The sequence below is a fragment of the Manacus vitellinus genome, unplaced genomic scaffold (genome assembly GCF_001715985.3).
Source record: "Manacus vitellinus isolate BGI_N305 unplaced genomic scaffold, ASM171598v3 scaffold_2_pilon, whole genome shotgun sequence".
Taxonomy (NCBI): domain Eukaryota; kingdom Metazoa; phylum Chordata; class Aves; order Passeriformes; family Pipridae; genus Manacus; species Manacus vitellinus.
The window spans coordinates 2,420,513-2,441,709 of record NW_021940208.1 but is presented as its reverse complement, the minus strand read 5'-3'; the positions used below and the strand labels follow the sequence as shown (position 1 = coordinate 2,441,709).

The 21,197-nt window shown below is 39.8% G+C and overlaps 1 protein-coding gene across 3 annotated transcripts; it reads left to right on the top strand.

Annotated features, from left to right (window-relative positions):
• Nucleotides 1–771: 771 nt before the first annotated feature.
• CCDC83 (coiled-coil domain containing 83) lies at nt 772–20,326 on the top strand. Of its 3 annotated transcripts, XM_029960942.1 has the most exons (12): nt 1,157–1,334; nt 1,389–1,694; nt 1,916–2,020; nt 4,921–5,005; nt 7,333–7,501; nt 7,987–8,154; nt 10,923–11,014; nt 12,165–12,233; nt 14,676–14,797; nt 15,819–15,901; nt 17,351–17,529; nt 19,338–20,326. In XM_029960942.1, the coding sequence occupies exons 3-12, from the start codon at nt 1,935–1,937 to the stop codon at nt 19,521–19,523; spliced, it is 1,239 nt and encodes a 412-aa protein (XP_029816802.1). In that variant the 5' UTR covers nt 1,157–1,334; nt 1,389–1,694; nt 1,916–1,934; the 3' UTR covers nt 19,524–20,326. The 3 variants fall into 3 exon arrangements, with proteins under 3 accessions (XP_017926397.2, XP_029816802.1, XP_008926662.2); XM_018070908.2 differs by lacking the exons at nt 1,157–1,334; nt 1,389–1,694 and adding an exon at nt 772–832; XM_008928414.3 differs by lacking the exon at nt 1,389–1,694.
• The last annotated feature ends 871 nt before the right edge of the window (nt 20,327–21,197 follow it).

Here is a 21,197-nt window from a genome sequence, read left to right as displayed (position 1 = left end):
TAGTAAATGTGAATGTTGAGCATGGAGAAAAGAGAGACCTATGGAGCTATGGAGAGATTTAATTGCAGCCTTCCAGTCCTCAAAAGGGACTTGTAAAAAAGAGGAGGAGTGACTTTTTAAACGGGCAGATAGTTATAGGAAAAGGGTGAATGGTTTTAAACTAAAAGAGGAGAGCCCAAAGAACCTGTGGATGCCCCATCCCTGGAAGTGTCCAAGGCCAGGATGGATGGGGCCCTGAGCAATGAAAACTAGCGGGACTTGGAACTAGATGATCTAGGAACTTGGAACTAGATGCCCTAGGGGACTTGGAACTACATGATCTTTAAGTTCCCTTCCAACACAATCCTTTCTATGATTCTATGTTGCCCGAGAATGAGGACAAAGGCTCTTTAGTGATTCACAATCTATTTCTGTGGTCGAGTATGGCTCCCAGGGTTACGTGATTCAGGCACTGGTGTCCTATGAAGGAGGGCAACGTACAGAGCCAATCCAAAGTCGATGGTGGTCTGCTGGTCAGGATGAGAGAAGCAGAAGTAATTCAGGATCAGACTCCAGCCTTCCTTTCCATCCTCTTGTGCCCTGTCCCCACCTCTGGGGCATGGCTTTTTGCACAGGTGCATGGGGCGAAGGGGCTACAGGGAGCAGTGCACGGCTGGTGCAGGAACCATCCAAGGCTCCTCCTCAGCGCCTCGGACACTTAGGGAGCTTGTCCCTCTGCAAGCATGGGTGACCCAGCTCACATTCGGTGTGGGACTGTGTCACTGCGGGGCTGGGACACGCCCTCGTGAAGAGAGCTGCAATTTTACCTCAGGATTTCAGCCTGGCACCGCAGGTACCCACTTGAGCGAAACGCGGGCCGTCCCACGACCTTCGCCTCACAGAAACCCCTGTCAGGACTCCGACCATCCCTGGGCCGTCGCTGACATTTTGTATTTCCCGTTTCCTGGGGCAGAGGGCGCCGCCGGCCCCCGGAACGCGCAGGGGGCCGGGCCGGGCCCGGTTGCGATGGCGACAGGGGTTGCTCCGGGCTGACAGGAACTCTGGCGGTGGGTGCTCGGGGGCGGCGGGCGGTGCGGGAGGGCTTGGGCACGGCGTGACGGGGCGGGCGGGGGCGGGAGGGGAGGCTCCGGCACAGGGAGACGGTGCCGGTGGGGTCTGGGGCTGCGGGCCTCGGTGAGGGGTAGCCCGGCTTTGTCCACTGCTCTATCTGGTGGTGAAGGGGTTTGTGGGGGATACGTACAAGGGAAGGGTCGGCTAGGAACGGAGTTGTTAGTGTACTTTGGAGATTGGGAAGCGGATACAGTGTGACTGCAGAGTGTCACAGCGTGACTGAGGTAAGCAATTCGCCGGATTATTTTAAATAATATACGATACTAGTTCCATTACAGAATTATTCACTGACAGTTGAATTCTGAGGTGGGTAGTTGTGATAACATGCCCAGGGAATACTGCTGACATGCATGTCCCTTCAGAAAGTGGTTTTGTTCCAGCTCTGACAATAAAAACTGGTATCGGAGTTGCAGTGAAAGGGAAATATTCATAGTGCTAGGAGAACAGAAGGAAAGGGAAAGAGATGCATATTAACAAGTAGACTTGATAGAACAAAGATAAAGAAACAAAGGACTGGAAAAAGAACAATTGCTGATTTGATTTGCAAGAATGTAAAACACAGCCCACAGCAAGGGATGCAATGAGTAACTGGTGATAGAGAACACTGAATCTACTCAGAATGATACTTCAGGTTGCCCCAAAAACATGGGCCTGAGCGCTATCCTGGGCAGGATTATTGTTGTCAAAAACCCAACTAGTTTTTTTTATTTCAGAACTGTTAGAAACTTGCCACAAGTGACAAAGGCCAATGAATATATGACATCCTATACATTCACCTGTGTCTTTTTTCCCCCTTCACTTCTAGCACAAGTACAACCGAAAAAATGGAAGAGAACAAGAAAGAGGAGAAGCCAGGAAAGCAAGTTACAGAACCCGAATCAGATATACCAGAAGCCATACTAGAACTTCAGTAGGTTTAATAAATTTTAACTTTTCGCTCATATAGGATATGTGAATGAAGGAAGCAGATAACAAAGACGTCTTATTCAATTTAGGGCCTGAGCTGATTTTTTGGGGGGTTTTAAGGCTATTTGAGAAAGGTACACTTTTTAAACTATAGATGTAAGGAAGCATTTAGATGTGCCAGAAATAATTTTATGCCATTAGACTGTAACTTGGGAAAAAATATTTTATTAAAAACAAAAAAAAAACCCATCATTTTTTCTGTTAGTAGCAAGCTTTTGATCAGCGTACACTGAAGTTGCAGGATCACATTTGGCTGTATTTTTTAGAATTCCTTGGTGTTCGTGGAGATTTGTTGTGACCAGCCAGAACTTCAAGACCTGTGGTTTGCTCTCTTCCTTGGTGCAGCTGAGAGCAGAGCACAGTGTTTTATTTTGAAAGTAAGAGAGGGGTAACTTAAAGGTCTTTTAAAATCAAGCAGAGAAAAATAAGACCCAAGTGGGAAATATCTGAAGCAGTTACTAAATAGTCCAATTTATTTGATCTCCAATCTCTTGAGTAGATGATTAAAAGAGAAAAAGTAAGCTCCATGACTTTTATCAGAGACAGAAATTGAAATAGAAAAGCCTCAGCAACATCCAACATTCAACAATTACCAGTGTTTAGGGAGCAAGGAGTAGTGCCTTGGTGTGGAAATGAAAAGTGGAGTAAGTGAACTGAAGAGTAGTTGTAGTGACATCTACAGGAGTTCACAGTTTCTGTGGTGTTTCCAGTTTCAGTTTACATGGAACAGAGTACAATTTTCCATAATGAAATATCCCAGATTTAGCTTTGATATCACAAACGTACCACCCAAAAAGTCAACAAACCAACCCATCTATTTCACTAAGGAATAAGCAAACTGTATTATTAGGCTGAGAAAAAACTGCACCACGTTATGATAAAATTATTCTTATGCATATTCAAATATCCAAGCAAAAGACTCATTTGTCTGAAGAGTTTTCCACTGAAATGGGTGCTGTACTAACAAGGAGTATGTAGTTTCTACAACAACAATAGGGAAGAAAAGTATTCTTCTTGCTATTTTTGTCTTTCTCTCTCTCCTCTCTTTCCTTCTTTTCACCTCTGTAATCTATAACTTCTCTGTACTACTTAACTGAGCAAAGCAGCATAATCATACAAGTGCATATCTGTCACATTCCACTTTAGGATTTATCAAGTACTTAGTGTATATTTAACTTCCATTCCTGTTTTTTCTTCTATACATTGAAGGATGGTCACTGTTCACAGGGAGTTTGTTATTTTCCATTTTCATTACAGTTCTCTGTTTCAGCATAATTGTTAGGAACAACAATCTTATTAATAACTTGCCTTAGTAACATCCTATAGATGACTGATAAAACTGTTGTAGTACTGGGAGGGAGTGTTGTTTCTAGATGATTAAATCACCTAGATGAGACCTAGTATACAGAGTTGAGAAAAATAGTGTCAAAGGAATCATCAATCCAGCTGTTTTGTGGCTTTAATCTGACTTATACCATAGAAAAATAATCTAAAGGAGAAAGTTCCAATATGCAGCAGACAAAATGGCAAATTGTACTCATATACATTTTGACATTAGCAAGGTGATGGACATATTAATGGAAAATCTTAAAACAGGAGAAAATAAGATCAGCAATATCCAAAATACAGAAATGGTTTGAAATGGCTTAAAATGGCAGGTAATTTAGACAATCACACTATGTGGCCAAACTGTCATGTCTGTGACATACTTTTGCTGTAGTCATGACCACCATACCCCCCATATCTCTGCTCTCTCTAACTAATATCCTTGTACTTAGTAGAAAACCTGAAAAATACTTTGGAGCACACTGACACCAGAGGATGGAAATTTAGTAACCTGCAGTTTGCATGATCAGTGACCCAAACTTAGCAAGTTAGCCAGGGGAAAAAAAAAAAAAAAAAAGAGGATCTTTTAAAACAACTTAATACAATAGGGAGGGGAAAAATAAAGATTAAAAAAACCAACCAACCAACCAAACAAACAAAAAAAACAACCAAAAAACCAATAAATACCAAAACGAAAAACTGAAGGAACAATAACTGTTGAAAGAGTAAAAGATATTGTGATAATTGTAATACTTGCCTCTATTGTGCCACATGGTGAATGAATTCTGGGAACAGAGGGAAAGATTACAGAGAATTTTGCAAATAGACATCGTTTGCAGCTTGGTGTTTCTCATTCTAGAAGAGAGACCACCAGAAAAAAAGGCTTATTTTACAGCTGTGGTAAAGAGAATGCCTATGAAAATGTGAAGGCAGGAAGCTAGTTCTTTGACAAAAATGTATAAACAGAGCATACTACTCAGGCTGGAGTCCCTATTTCCTTAGTGCTTCTTAAAGGCTAACAAATTCTTGATGTACAAATACAGTTTATGAAGCTTGACAAACCACATTTTCAGAAGAATTGAATCCCTTTTACTTCTCCAGTTTGGGATTCATCTGACCTATGTCTGAGTGAGTTGCCCAGGCTTCCTCTATAGCTAGTGATGAGTAATATTTCTGGAGCACAAATAATCTTATCCAAAAAGAGACCCGTGTAATTGGTCAGCTAAGCCACATGCACAAAGAGTAAACCAGTTCAAGCCTCTTTAGAGGCTACAAGGGAACAGTATAACCAGGTATCTCTGTAGAGCATGAAATCCAAACTAACACGAAGGTCCAGATGTATATGGGAAATAATTTCTTTATGTGTAGTAAGCAGACAGTGATATCTACCCAAATGAGTCAAGCCATATGATATGACAATAAACATTTTGATAATATTTACATCTAATCTAGCTTAAATAGCATTCCTTTCTCTCGTGGTTTTGTAAGAATATCTCTTTCTTTATTCTCTCTCCCCAGAATTGAGACAAAAGAAGCAACAATTGATCGGGTTTTGGTTCATCTGGAAGAATTGGAAAACAAGATCAAAGAGTATCATAAAAGAGTAAGTGACTAAGCATCCTTCTCCCAACACACTTTATATGTGATATTTTAACTCACAGACTCAGTTTTATTCTTTCAATCCTAATACTACATACAATAAAACTAGTTATTGGAGTGAATTTGTTACAGTCAATGAAAGTAGAATTAGTGAGTCACTTTATGTGCTAAAAGTTAAAGTGTTACCTGAATTAAATGTGACATAGAGCATAAATATCCTAAATGTAACGTGTAAAAAATGAACTGCAGGAGCAAATCATTGCACAATAGGACACAGCAGTAAAGTGAGTTCAGTGGTGTTCAATAACTACCTACATATTTCATGGAATCACAGAATTGTTAGTGATGGGAAAGACCTCTAAGGTCATTTAGTCCAACTGTTATCTCACCACTGCCATGTTCATCACTAAAACATGTCCACAAGTGCTACATCCACATGTCTTTTGAACACTTCCAGGACTGGTGATTCCACCACTTCCCTGGTCAGCCTGTTCCAATGCCTGATCACCCTTTCAGTGAAGAAATTTTTCCTAATATCCAATCTAAACCTCCCTGGCACAATCTGAGGCCATTTCCTCTTGTCCTGTCACTTGTTACCTGGGAGAAGGGACTGACTCCCACTGGCTACAACCTCCTTTCTGGTATTTGTAGAGAGAGATAAGGTCCCACACTAGCCTCCTTTTCTCCAGGCTAAACATCCTCAGCTCCCTCAGACATCCTTTTACCAACTTTATTGCCCTTCTTTGGACATGCATCTTCCTCTGTAGCAAACATAGGACAGCAAGCCTCCTTTCAGTAGCTACCTTCCCTGCAGTACATTCAGATATGCCTTTTGACCAGTCCTGCAAATATTCCTCAATATTTCAATGCACAAAGAATAAATGGTTTAACTTCATTTTTGTCAGTAGCACTAGCAGACCTAACCAACTATTGAGCTTTGCTGACCTCTTTTGATTCACTTCTGAGGTAATGCACAGGTTTCTGTGAGAATCTACTTATTCTTGCAAACTTAGTTACCATAAAAACTGAACAAAGAAAGAGCATCAAGCAACTGACTAGTTGTAATTTTTAGCACTGTTTGATGAAGACTCTCGTGGATTAAGAGTTATTTTGGGTATTTTTTTAGAACAAGGTTGTATAACTACTGATTGCACCTGAGTGACACTTTAAAGAACTGTGTGTATGAGCTGTATGTGAACACCCATAATATGACATCTGATGACTGTGAGCAGTGAACTTTGAAAGCAGATGTATAGAGGGTCACCTACTGAAATTAAGTCAAATTACTCAAAAATCCTTACCCTGGATCATGTTGCAGCCTGCAGTTGGTATAGCAGTGAAACATTGAAACAATGTCTCTCTGTCCTTCCCATGCCCAATGGTTGCCCTGCTTTTATAAGTATCCATATGTTTAGCATTCCGTGGTGCTTCTTTCAGTCTTGAAGCCTGGATGGTGTTTCATTTGTGTCTTAACTATCATTGCAAGTGGCATTTGCTCTTCTTTCTGCAGGCACCTGAAGTCTCTTATGATTACTTCCCCAATTTACTGCTAGTTCACGGTCTCTGGAGGACTCCTTCAGATTTTAGACTGTGCAGGGTACTTAAGGGCATGGTTGAAGTGCTATTTGTTTAATTTACCTATGTTTTTACAGCCCTTTGAGCTCCATCCTTTGTTTCCTGCTTAATGTTTCTGAGTGGTTTAGAGTTAATCCTTCTAGAAGTGAGGAATGCTTGAGACTCTCTCTACTGCATAGTTACTGTTACTATTTGCTCCCGTATGGTATCCTTTGGGAGCAAATATACACGATCCATAATCTCTGTATCACCTGAGAGGGTCATGGCAAAGGGTTATGATCACAGCTGTGGAATCAGGAGGTATAACCAATTTCAGCTCTGACAAGACTCTTTGCTGTGGTTGTATGCAAGTGACCTGATTGTCTCATGAGTTTTCTGCATGAAGGCGGTACATTCTCATGAAGAATGTTGAATAGCTCCAATGTATAAATATTGTTATTAAATTACTCACAAGCAACTTTCTTTCCAGGCAATGGAGAACCGTTGATGTACTGCATGGAATACAGCAATCATTTGTCTCTCATTTCCTTCCAATGGTCTTGAAGTTACTGAGGAAACTTCTGAGACCTCAAAACTCTCCCTTCTGCTCTATTCTTTTGAATATGAAGAACAGGTGTTTAGTTGGGTGTTCTTGCATTTCACCTGGCATTAGGCCAGATTTTACTTTTGTTACTTAAGTTACTTTGAAAGCCACTTTGAAACTGTTTTATGTGTCTACTTTGAAAATGTGCTGTGTCTTCTGTTTTTCTTTCTTAGAATGATGTTCTGAAGGAAGAACAGCAAGCACTTATCAGGCGCCTAATAAAACAAATAGAAGAAAAGGAGAAAGAACGAGATGAAAAGGAGGTTGTAACTAGGGATGATGTGGAAGAGTCACTGGAAGCAATTTTTCAGTATGTGAAGGACAAAGAACAACTTTTTAAAGGTATGTTGTAAGTTGGGGAAGTGTGGTTTGCAATTTACACGGTGGGGATCTTTGTTGTTGTTGTTGTTTTGCATTTAGAGTTTCAACTTCCTTGTTGCATAAAAAGCATAAGTTTTCCTCCCCAAAAATTGGGCTATCTCAATTTGATATGAGATTGTGGAGGGCTTATAAGTAAATCTGTTCAAAATTCTGGCTATCATCCCTGTGATTCTCTGTGGGAGACACATGTGTCTTTGGTTACAATATTTCAGTGAGAACTGTTGTCTCTCCTTGGAAGAATAAGATCATGCTGTTTTCAGCAATGATGGTGGCCCTTCACACTGTGTGAGCCCATCACATTGTAATGTACTGTAGTGTGGAAGAATCCCCTTTCCTTCTCCAACTCCTGTGAAAGTGCCTTTCTTAAAGAGTTTGATTAAACTATAAGAATTATCAGTTCAAGAAATCAGTAATGAACTTGACTTTTGACATTCTTATTTTAATAGAACTGCGCTCCCAAATTGAAGAAATTCAGCAAAGAATTTCAGTAAAGCAGCGTGAGAGAGATTATTGGTTGGAGTACAAAAATGTAGGAAGTAAAATACACGCTGACAAGATTAGCAGTCTGGAGAAAGACATTAAGAAAGTTAAAGATGATCTTCAAAGAACTACAGGTCAGTTTACAGCTAGTGTAATGAAAGTCTTAGAGGCTTTTTGCAAATTGCTTGCAGGAATTAAATTATAAATTAAATTTGAGGTCATGTTCTAGTAACTTGTATCAACTTTCTTAAAACAGTGCACATAAGGTGGGCTGTGTAATCCTGGAAAATGTAGGGACACCCCTTTTCTCTCTCTCTCTATAAAAGTTCCTTTATTAAAGAAATTGATAAAGTTTACAGAAATGATGACACTTAAAGAAACTGATAAGCTTGACTTCTGATGATTTTCTTGTAAAATACAGGCAACCCGTTTTTTAAAAATGTTACTGTGAAGGACAGCAGTTTCCTAAAAATAAGTCTACATATATTTAGGTCACCTACACACAGGGCTCCCTTAGCAGTCATACTTGAAAATGTTGACTCTACTGCTGTTGCCTCTCATCATGTTACAAACACTTCACATATTGAAAGCTTTTTTGACAGGAAAGTAGCATGAGCTCATTCTTGGAACAGTCTTTTCTATGGAGCACACTGGTTTACAAGCAGAACTAGAGGGAGCTCTTTAGCCACTGGTCTGAACTTTGCCTCCTAGTTGCTTAGTCTCCTGTGTGAAGCCCTGCAAAATAGCCAGTGCAGACACATACAGATACTGGGAACTGTTTCAGTAGCATCACAACAGTGGAATGAATTTGAAAGCTTATATATTCTGGTGCTGAGTGATTTTTACAAAGATTTCTTTACTACTGCATTATTTTTAAATCATGCAAATATTTTGCTTTTACATAACCCATGCTTCCAGTGGGATAGGGATGTCCTGGTTTTCTTCCTTTATGTCCCTCTCAGTATGCATGACCACAGCCAAGCAGCTGGTAGTAACAGGCAGTGACACTGCTCTAAGGGTCTCTGTATATTCTGTGCCAACCATTACCAGGCATCAACTACTGTGGATAAGAGCCAGCTAGCTATCTTTTTGTCTCTTGAAACATATTTTGCCATGACTAAGATCTGCCCCGTGACTTCTACATCACGAGATAGCTTGTCAGACATCCATCTCTCTATTCAGGAGAGACTGAGTTTTTCCTTATGCATTTTCTGTGTTCTTAATCAGTTTAAAACTTTGCTATATAGATGCTGAAGTAAGAAAAAGAGAATGGGCTTTCATATAGAATGCCAGAATGAGCCAGGAACATTTACTCTGGCCTCCTTCATGTCACAGGGTACAGAGTCAAAAATGTGTGGTCAAACAGAAGTGTATTTATTGAGAGACTGATACAGAGGTACAAACTGCAGTTGCCTACTTAACATATTGCAAAATGATGCTGCCAGTACTGGATGTTGGCACAGTATTTTACTTAACTTCCTAAAACTGAACCTGGAGAGTGCCTGGAGAGTACAGCCTTCCAGCAGAAATGCAACAAGCTTTCAGAGCAATGCAGCAACAAATTGGGCTTTTTCACACCTCATATGTGTGACAGGCTTGGGCAATAAGCTTAGGTGAACAGATTTCTGTCTCTGTATGTACCACTGAGGGGCTTGACACTGGCACAATTCATGTTGTCTGGCGGTGACATTATAAACAAAACAGCTGAAGAGGAGAGGAAGCGAAAGACAGCCACAGGCATAGCTGAGGTGTGGGGGAAACAGTGTTGCAGTGAGAGAGTTGGGGAAAATAGCCTCCTTAGGAACTGTTCAGACATACCGTTTTGCCTTTTCTTCATTCTCCCAGTACAACTCAGGCTAGCTGTCTGAAAGAATGAAATAGTGAATTAATTATAGTATGGAAGTACTTCTATTTCATTTTGCCAAGTCTAGGTGGTGGATTCCAGCTTCCACGGTGTTAAATTAAGAACTAATGCACAACTAATGAACTAATGCACCTTCGATGTTTGACTGCCTTTGACTCCACAGTGGGTCCATGACCAGATGTTCATTTACAGCCAGATCAGCAACAGGCTGTCTGCAACACAAGTACAGAGCAAGGCTGAACTTCAAGCCTCTGCAACAAGTAGGAAGTGCCCTCCTTCAAAGAAAATGACTACACTCTCATTCTTTCCTTCAAAAGGGGGAAATATCAAGCAGAAGTGGGCTATTTAGAAGAACAAAAAAAGAACTATAGGGATAAAGGGAAGGATGAAATAATTAAAAAGCAAGTGACTAGAATGTGAAGCCAAACAAATTGACTTTGATGTAAGATACACTTTCTAAATAATGACTGCATGTAATGATAAAATAAAAGCAAATCATTGAGGCATTTGCCACATTGTCCGTTTTGTCCTGTTGTCAAATTAGAACCTTAGAGCCTTAGATAAGTAAGAAAATTTGTTAGGCTCTTCATAATAAATGTCTGGAAAAATGCTATGTGGATAAGATGATCCAACACATTTCTATACCTAAAAAATAAGTTTTCTAAGCAAATGTTTCACACCACGCTAGGAACTGCTATTGATAAAGGCAAAATTTAATGTTAAGATGCCAATATTTTAGCAGAGGATTGCTCAGCTCACTGCTCAGTTAGCAGTGAGTTGCTCAGCTGTTGCAGTTGTCAGCAGAAATGTGCAAACCACTTCTGATTTCTAGTTTTATAGTTAGCACTACTGTTCTTTGGGTCTAGGAGGATAATTTCTATGGGGAAGGATGTTTGAATCCTTTCCTGTGGAGCATCTATGCATATGATGCTTGCTGATAAGTTCCAGTTCAGTAACAACATGCCAATTATCTATTTGTTGCTAGGAGAAATTGATGTCAAATAATGATTTCTGATTTCCTTTTTTATTGTTTTGAAGAATATTATAGAGATGCTTTGAATGCAGTGAAAGAAGAACATAAGAGTCTGTTTGACAGGCACTTGAAGTTACTTAGTGAGCAGGCTCTTAAGGTATTCCTTCTGCCTTTTTTAAAACTGCTAACTGCATCATAGTTAGGATACATGTACTCTGCCTTAATAACTATTTTAACTCACATTAAGACTTGAAACTTTTCTAATAAATTGAGAGTAACATAAACTGTAAATCTTACTACATGTGGAATTGGTCATTGTTATACATAATGTACCTTTTTTTTACATCAGACTAATAATGAGTAGATGTGAGGGCATTTTACAAATGAGATATGAGGAACTGGGGCACTATGCACTGACATGACTTGTTCAAGAATGTGTTGCTTTTGCTGTGAATGATTTTGACATTTGCATAGACTTCAAAAACCAGTAACATGCAAAGGGATTTGCTGCATGAAAATATACATCAATTTGAAAAAAAGGTGTTGTATTTGTAAAGTACAACATTTTTAAAATGCCAAAATAGTGCAGTCTCAGGAAAATTTAGGTTTACTGATACATTAATTTTTTTGGTCATCTCTGCCAGCTCCGATTTGAAACCATGATTTACAAATAGCTCTGGTGACAACATCTCACTTTCACAAAATGCAAAGCATACTTCAGTGTGAATCACTAGGCCCATTATGTGTTTAAATTCCCTGACTTCAGTGCTGGAATTTCCAGTCATGTGAGAACATAATCCAAAGGACTGTGTGATCTACAGGAGCATCTTCCCTCCCAGTTGTTCCTTTCCACTTACTGACATCAATAATTAAATTGTAGCTTGGGCTCACTAGCACAGACCTCTACATGTTTAGGTCACTTGTCATAGATCAGTACTGCTGCATTTGGGATTTTGCTTGGGGTTTTTAGTAGCTAAAGGTTTGATTTTCTGAAAATAAGAAGATCTGAACTATAATGGGAACATGGAAGAACTTGTTGGGCAAAAAAATGAGAAATCTCCTATTTTAATATGGGAAATTATAAAATATTGGTAAACTGCTTGACATATAATCTGCTCTAGGCAGGATGATGGAGAAGAAACATCTGGCCTTGTGAACTAAATCCCCTTGTAATCCCTCAGGGGATGCTACAGTCTGTTGTGTGGATGTTTCTTAATTATTTCCTGCTAAAGAGCAGAAGGTTCTTCTTTATAGGACTGTCAAAGTTCCGCTCTCAGATGAGATGATCTTAAATTGTGTTTTCTCAGAGTGCTGTGGGATACTTAGACAAAAACTGTCGCAGAGAAATTCAAGAGAATGAATGGCTAAAAGAAGAGGTAAGAGGATCATTTGCCTATAGTTTATCATGGTAGTTCATGTTTTAAATGCCATGGCCTACAGCCATAACTGTTTCCAGTGATGGGCCTCTGAAGAATTCCATAGGAAAAAGAGAGCAGTTTTCCAGTAATTAATCTGTAATCCTGAGCAGCAAACAGTGTAATGTGATGAACAAAAGTAAAAGGTGAACACCTGCTTTCACAAATGAAAGACCCCTTTTCCTGCCTAAGCAGTTAGGTGAAGGACTATCATGTTCCATATAAATAAGTATTTACATCTGTGAAGACTGGGATGCTATTTAGTGTAAAGGCTCAACCACATAGGTATCTGAAAAGTGAAGTTTTGAATTGCATTAAAGTTCTAGTGTTGCTGTATTGAAAGAAAATGGATATGGATGTTGGAAATGTGTTTTGAGAAATGGCTTGAGACAACTTTAAATGGAAGGTAATAAAGAAACTATGGGGGCTATATACTGAAGAGAGGAAAATCAAAATCATATATAGTTGTAATTGATTACTTGATAGCTTTTATACTGTCCTTTAATGGCAATTTACAGCTATATATTAGATACCTGTAACTTTTCTTCTCAAGAAAAGACTTTTTTGTGAGCCAGATTTAGAAAACTAATTTTTCCACAGTGAGAGTTTGATTGTGTTTGCTCCAGTCAATACAGGTTCTTCGTTGCGATCAAATCTAAGCATGAGATTGGTGGGTGAAATGCCCTTCCCCACCTTTACAGTCTCACAGTTTAGAACTGAGCAAAACTTTTTGGGAAGTTAATAAATGAACTTCTTATTTTTCCATGCCACATCAACAAACCTGGCAGAGGTTTCTGCATTTTACTTACTAGTTTAAGATACATGCCAGTATGCAGGGATACAGCTTTCCTTCTTTCCCTTAATGAGCTCTGAGCATGCATCTTTAACTTTCCAGGGCAGGTGTCCAAACCACAGCTTATGAAGCAGTGAGGGTAGGGGTCAATAGGAAAGAATTAGTGTTTTATTCTGCATAAACAAATAGGATCTCAAATCTATACATCCTATCACTGAATGAGTATGAATTATCTTCCCATCTCCCCGTCTCACTGAACACTTATGACTTTTACACACATTAGACAGTGTCAACAAGACAGATCCACTTTGGAGTACTCTTATGTTCTTACAGGCCCTCACCTCAGAGCTGAGGGATTTGGGTTTCTTTCCTCTCAGCTAGAAGTTTCCTATGTTATGAATTACTTTCCTATGTTATGAATTAGTGCTTTGAATTTTGGGGAAAACAAAACAATTATCACTAACTTTTCCAGCTCTCTGAATTCACCCATTCATTTTCTCTGCTTTTCTTACACGGATGAAATATTTTCTCTCAGGCTAATGTTTATATGTAGCTGAGAGACTCTTCCAGTAGTTTCTTTTGGGGAGATAAACCAAAAATTTCAGTTTAGTCTTACTTCAATTTTTTTTTCCCAGTTTGGCCACTGAACTGAAAAATGATTTACCAAAACAGCCCTAAACTAGTTATCTCCTAATTTGAACAGATTTGGAGACTTCACCCACATTTTTCCATGGTTACTGTGTCACACCAAGATGGTGCAAAACCGCATCACCTCATTGTGCCAAGCCACATCCTGTTACTGGTTAATGTCCTGTCATTTTCACCTTTTTAATCCCTGGGATAAATTTGAACTAGTTTTAACTGCAAATTTGGATGATTATAGCTGGGTTAATTTGACTCTGCTGAGAACAGGTGCTCTCAGGTCACTGGGTACTGCTCTTAAACATGGGCCTATGGCTAAGTTTTCTGGGAAGGTGTCTCTCCCATACATTCCCCTCTCCAGTGAAGTAGGTAAAAACTTGCTTGTATTTCAGGAAAAGTGGGAGGAATTGTGGAAACTGAATAACTGGCACCCTTTAGTTAGTCTAACTTCATGGTGATATGGGGTGATTACCAGTGAAAGAAAGTAGTACCTGGGCCTTAGCCCATATTGTGGTAACTTGCGTCATTGCTAATTCTGGGTAAGAAGGTTTTGTGTATAAGCAGGAGTTAGAAAAACAATGCTTGCTGAGCAAGACCTTGAATTTAACTCTGCAAAGAAGGTTTTTCTCTCTCAAAGCTCTGATGTGAAAGCAAAAACAAAAAATTCAGAGTTGCTGTCTAGCAGACCTGCTTGACTACATGAGAAGGTTGTGCTGTCAGGATTGCATAGCCCAAATATATGGCTGTGATTGACAGAGCTGTGATAGTAAAAGGGTTCTAATAAAAGTGTGAAAGAACCAGAGAGATCTTCCCTTTATCTGAAAATGTGTCACTATGTTTCCCCACCAAATGTGCAGTCTTGCTGATACAGCTGCAATCTTTCTAGGTATGTGCTGTCAAGGTAGTTGCTACGAAAGCTTTCCAAAATTCTAAGATTTTCTCTTTATTTTTTTTCTAACTGTCAAAAGGTTAAGATCTACCGAAAGGAAGTAAGTGATTTGAAAGCCTCTGTTCAGCTCCTGGAAGAAGAAAATACCAGTTTAGTGGCAAAACTGATTGATACCAAACTTCAGAACCAGATAGGATCCAGGTAAAATGATGCCTTTACAGACTCAAAAGTGATTAATTTTTTTTTTAAAGACAATGATACTATCTGCCTCTAAAGCTGTTTGGGCTCTCCTACATCAAAGCCAAGGTAGTTTCCGAGTTGAGGGGAAAGAGGATTTCACTCTGTGTGGGACTTGTATCCTTGAAGGACGACAGTAACATTGTGACCTCCTAAATACCAAAATTCAGGGAAGAAACTTGGTTCTTTAATAGTCTATGAAGACCTAGTGCTACTAACTTCCTCTTAGTGGGGATACCACTGGGGCTTGGAAATAGTTTCTTTATGTTGTAATTAGATGGTCTCAGCCCCAGCTTTTCAGACCAAGTTCTGAATAATATTTCCTTTACTGTTGGAAAAATGTGAAGATTAATATGCAAATACAGCAGGCTTTGCAACCTCAAGTGAAACAGATTACCTGGCACTGAGTAAGGAAGAGACCTTGGGATATGTCTGTCTGTAGAGGTATCTGTAGGATTAGATTCTTTTGTACTGAAATTATTTAACTTGTTCCCCAGAGAAAGATTAATTTAGCTACAAAATATCAACACTAACGGTATCAAAAGCATAATGCAACAATGGGAATGATCCATCTTCACTTTCCAGCCTCAGCTCAGTGATTTTAGCCATATTGCATAAAAAGTTCCAAGCCTTAAGAAGTGACCATTTGTTTCTCCTTTCCAAACTTTGGATTGCTTCTAAGTGAGAGCTGCCAGCTGTGGTTTGAATCTTGGACTGACTGGAGACTATAACATTTGTTTTCTTTTAGTCTCATGGACATAGTTGAACTTAGACACTAAAAATAAGAAAGAGCAGCTTATTAGCCACTAAGCTACCTGGCTGCCTCCATTGCATTTTTAAACCATTGTGCTGTTCTGCATTTGTGGTTAAGCAACAAATGGCTTTCAGAAAGGGTGTCCTCCCTCTCACCCCAAAACATTACACAGTTTAGAGAGGGATTTCAGACCACTAATATAAGTTTCACTTTATCTTTTTTATTCCATAGGCATTTGTTTCTTACTGAGGCAGCTGGCTTGCAAGAAGGATTTCCTAAGGATGAAATGGAAGTGGAATATAGAGAATATGCAGGTAATGTGCATGCCAGCAGCTTATAAGAACTGATAAGTTACTGAACATTTACAGACTTTTTATTTCTTAAGGTTTTTATCAAACTGCCTGTTTGACATGGTGAACACTTAATTTCCCACTTGATGGCAGCCACCACAGCAATGACAGACTGTAGTTTGCATTAAGACAAAATCACGATCTACCTGTTATACAGTTTTTAAATTGAAATTGGTGTCTACATTGTGGAATATAATTACTCCTCTAGAGCTAGCCTGGAATGCAGTTAACAGGATTGGCCATCTTTTATGAAGATATGGTTCATATCCTACTCAGTTCTTTACTGATCCATATCATCATAACTTCATTATGTCTTGTCCTTTAAACAATGTTCTTTAAACTCTGTGCTGGCTTTCACTTCAAGTGTATGTGCACTTTACGGTCATTCAGCTCATACACTGGAGGTAAATTATAAGTAACTGCCTAGGAAGAGCAGATGAAGCTCAGCCCAAAGTGAAAATCTTATTAAGCAGTACTGAATTTTGGGCTGAATCTCCATCTATTCTGGTAGGTGTGCCCAGGAAAAGGATATACCATTAGGCAAGAAGGAGCAAGTGAATGTGCTTATTTGTTTAGGATGGTTTCTGTGGATTCCTTAGTATCACATTTTATTTTACATCTTTGTGTTAGTACAAGAAAGAGGATGGAAAAAGTACAAAATTAAAGAGATAAGTTAAAAAAATTGAAGTCATACAGTTATGGATACATGAAGAAGTCTGTTGAAGTTCTGATCAGTCCGAGCCATAGGTAGGCCTTTTGAAACCATCAGGCACCAGCAAACATGTTAACTAAAACTTCTGAATTAGATATATATTTACTTTGAATACCTTTGCTAGACCTTTGCAAGAGTTACTGGGAGTACTAGGTTTTGTTCCAATAAGCTGGGATCAGATCCCAGGCAAACCTGTAACTTGGCAGTCCATGTTCAGCATTGTCTGTCATCCTGAGAATGAGTCAACTGCAAATGTGAGCTCTTCAGGGGAGTTATAAGTAGGCTAGCTGTGTTTCAGGAACTTGTATCTGTATACCTATAGATATATGGATATAGAAAAAGTTTATACTTGTTTTTGCTGCCTTTCTTATTCTTTTTAACTATTCAGGGCTCTGCAGGACTTAAGTTGAATTGATTTTTTTCTCCTGCCTCATCCCACAGACCCATTAGTTCTCACTTCCAGTCAATTTCAGTTCCTGGTCTTGATCAGAAATTGTGAACAAAAAACACATTAAAAAAAAACAGTGAGGAAAACTAACATTTAGCTTGAATTGCCAATTAAAAATCCTACCAAGCTGTTCTTTGCATCACATGGGCCAAGCCATATTAAAGACTGCAGGCAATCCTCATACCAAGTACCGATTCTGACTTCCATAAGGCTTAACAATTACATACACATCATTTTTCTTCTCTTTAAAAAGCAAAGGCAGATGGAGGAGAGAGCCTCAGAAGTGCCACAGTTCCCTGTCAGAGAAAAAAAGCCTTTCCAAAGGTTCAGTCTAAAACAGAGGATGAGACTCAAGACAGTGAAGAGCTGCGAAAAAAATTCTTCACTACAGCCTTGGATCACTTGCTGTACGAAGATGAAGATGATCTCCAGGTATGAGTTAAAGTCATCAGGTCTTTCACTGACACAAACATTTTTCAGAATGGAGCATGAACTACTGTCAGGACCATTCTATTCCCAGTGGTGTTATGGCATCCAGTGTCTTTTACCTAGTGTGCAATTCAGACTCTTAATCATAAGCCTCTGGCTCTATTTGGGACAGGAAGGTCACTCCATGTCCTTCAGATGCTGGGCCAAAAGAGCAAGGTTCTCTGTCATACAGGCCAGCCTCCCTTGGATGTTTTGGATGCCTTAAGGCATTTCTGGTATCAGGAGACATTGTTTTGGCAACTGAATAGTGTCCTAGGAATCAACACATAGAGTGTCAGGATGAAATTCCCCCTAGAAAGAATTTCTGAATGCCAACTAGTGACAATTTTCTATGGTATTGCCAGGCTCTTGCTTGGATACTGGTCCTTTAGAATCTGTGTGGCATAATAGCATTAAAGGATCGACATTCCTTCAGCAGAAAGCTGGGATGAAGGTGTTCCTGGGTGCAAACTACAGGGGTTGAGAAAATAAAAAGGTACAGGTTATATGTAAATAGCCAGAGTTTGTGTGGTTCTCAGAGAGGGGGTACCTACTTCTGAAGATTCTCAAACAAGGTTGCAAAAAATGCTTCCTGGGTGCCTTTGATACTCTTGAGTTAGAAAAACTTGAATACATTTCTAAATAAACTAATTACTCTTAGAAAATACATTACTCTACATCATTGATTTCTACTCCAAATTAAAGAAGATTTTATAGACATGGTGCAAACTGCAGGACTGTGTAAAGATACTTTCCCACAATGTTTCTTTAGTCCTGAATATTCTATTAACTTACTCACAACCCACAAAAGCAAAACAAACAAAAAACCCTCAAAAACTCTTTTTCTAGAAATTTCACTTTAGTTTTATTTATACCCTGCAACTTGTGTTCAGAGAAATCATCCTGTTGCCTTGATCAGAGACTAACTTAAGGGGTGGCTCTGTCCTGAAGAGGCATTACAAAGAAAAGCTTTAACAAAAGACATCAGTCTAGGTGTTAGTTTCTTTGCAGTCATTGCCTGGGGAGAGGATGCTCTCCTCCTTTCTTCCTGCTGGTAGCACTACAGAGCCCACCCCACTGAGGGCCATTGGTGCTGCTGACATAGGTGCTGCTACCTCTTAACAATGAAGGTGCAACTGCAAACAGCAGTGTTACACTGGCAACCGTTATGGAAGTACTGATTAAACAGAGGTGCTTCAAGAGCTTGCACTGGAGGGTTTCTTCTTTCTTCTCTCTGGTTTGGCAGTATGGTACAGCTCCTGCCCTCAGGGAACTCATACTGCACATCGGCCTTTTCTGTAGCTGATTCACTCTCTGTCCCAGCAGAAAAACCTTCCCTTTCCCCCTCTCCCCCCAAATTAGTTTTCTGTTGAGTTAGTCAAGCAAATTGACTCAGAGGTTTGGAGAAGACAGAGCCAGTGCAAACGTGGCAGAAGCACATGGCTGGACTTGGACCTGTTTTTGGCAGGAATGAGCTCTTGGATTAGTTTAATTCTTCTCACAGAACTGACCTTGAGAGCAGAATTTGGTTTACAGAGGTGGTGTTATCAGTGAAAACACACAGGAGAAGAAGAGTGCAGCAGGGCTGCAGCCTCTAAGATGAGCTGGCTTGTAAAAGAAGCCCATTATCACTGGCATTACCAAACAGCAGCCCTAGGGCAGCATCTCTACAGTTGCTTTAAAAAGGAAAGTTGCTGGGTCTCGTTTTTTTTTTTTTTTTTTTAAAGGGCTCCTTTTCTATCTAATAAAGAATAATATTCTTTCTTCTTAAGGCATACTTAAAACTGGGTCCTCTGAAGAGAAAACTGTATGTAGTTGGAAGAGCCGTGCCTACTCATCATAAGGAACAAGAAGAAATGCCAAGCAGGAGCGACAGAGAGGATGGCAGTGTTGGTAAATCAGATGGGCACATCACAGCTGAGATGATCAGGGCCTTATTTAAAGAAAATGTTGATTGAAACTAGACAAGCTGTGCTGTTAACACAGAAATGTAACAATCTCAGTTCCTCAAATATTTGCTCTGTTCTTCAAGGAGTGTATGGCATTGGGCTTTGTGGAAACTTTTTTGAGTGCCTGAATCATGATTCACACGTGTAAGTTTAATGAGAGGTATGTCTGTGTGCAGATGGCTAATTGAAAGGTTCCTTTCCTTACCACTGAGAGAGGTTTAGTGCACTTTTTGGGCTACTCAGTCCACAGAGCAGCACATATATCTACAAAAGGATCCGAATTAATATTTAGTTTGTGTGGTCTCCACTTGCAGACTGTCAAATGCGGAATTCCCTCTCGATCAGACACAAATAGGTAAATGCAGGCTGCCATAAAACATAGAACTGTTACAAAATATTTAATACTCTGCTAAAGCAGAATTAATTTGTCCAAGCATAATTCAACTATTGATACAAATTGAGTGTTGGAATGAATTTTATCTGTCTCCATAAACTCCCTACTTAAATATATTGAAATAAAAATTAATTTAAAAAAATTAAAACCAGCATAAAAATCTTGGAATTCTTAAATATTTTGTTTGTTTAGAATTGGCCAAATATGTTGTATAACCCTGTATCTTCAGTTTGTGACTGGTCTCTATGAACCTATATCCTAGTGCATTGATGCAGTGGGGGGTTTTCCACTGCGCACCCTGGATACCCTCTCAGGAGCACACAACGCAGTTACTTCCCACAGGTAGGCTCTGATGGGTGTATTTCCTAGTTAGAAACTTGTGACAGCATTGAATAATCTGATTTAAACCCTTGACAGGTTAATCAGCTGTTTGGAATAAAGTTTTTTAAAAAATTTAAAAATTCTAAACAACCTGTATTCCTATGAAGTGTCTCGGCTTATCCTGTGCTTCTGTGCCAACATTTTTGGTTTTCCAAGTGAGCTCAGCTGTTCCTGCCCAGCAGGCGTCTCCTTGAGCTGCAGGTGAGTCCAGCTGTTCTCTGGGCCCCACTGAGCTCAGCTCCTCAGGAGCCGTGCTCACGAGCAGGCAGGTAAAGGTGGCAGGATACATCTCAGACTGACTCTCATGTGCTTTGCCATGTGTAAACAGTCTGTGGAGTTTGGACGTGTCCCTGCTGTAACCCAAGTGAGTTATGGCAAAGGCTAAGGTGATTCCCAGCCCTTGAGTGTCCAAGGAATGGGGATCCGGATGTGTGATGTGGTCGTATTTGCAGCACAACAGAAGCCTCCCCTCAGCTACACTGCCTTGCTTTGAGTGCAGGGCAAGCCCCATGAAATGGCTGACTTGGGAGATTAGTTCTGCTCAGTGATTAGTTTAGCTTCTTGTTTAGATGCAGAATTAGAATATGGCTTATGCTGAACAGCTTTTCAGTTAAAGAAAGGTCTCTCCTTCCCACCACTCCCCAAAGGGGATTTACATTTTCTAGTGGTGTAAATGCAGGGCCCATCTCTAGGCTTCTTGTGGCTTAGGCCCATCATGCACCATGTGCAGGACATAAGGCAGAACAACAAATACCTGCACCTTGGGAAAAAGAGCCTTCGCCTCCTCCAGTCTCTGTTTAGCCTTTTCCCCTAAGTGCCTGTGTGGGTGAGAGGGAGTTAAAAAGAAACCCAAACATGCAATTAAGGTACAAGCCACAGACAGCCTGCACAAGCAACAGCCTGTAGCA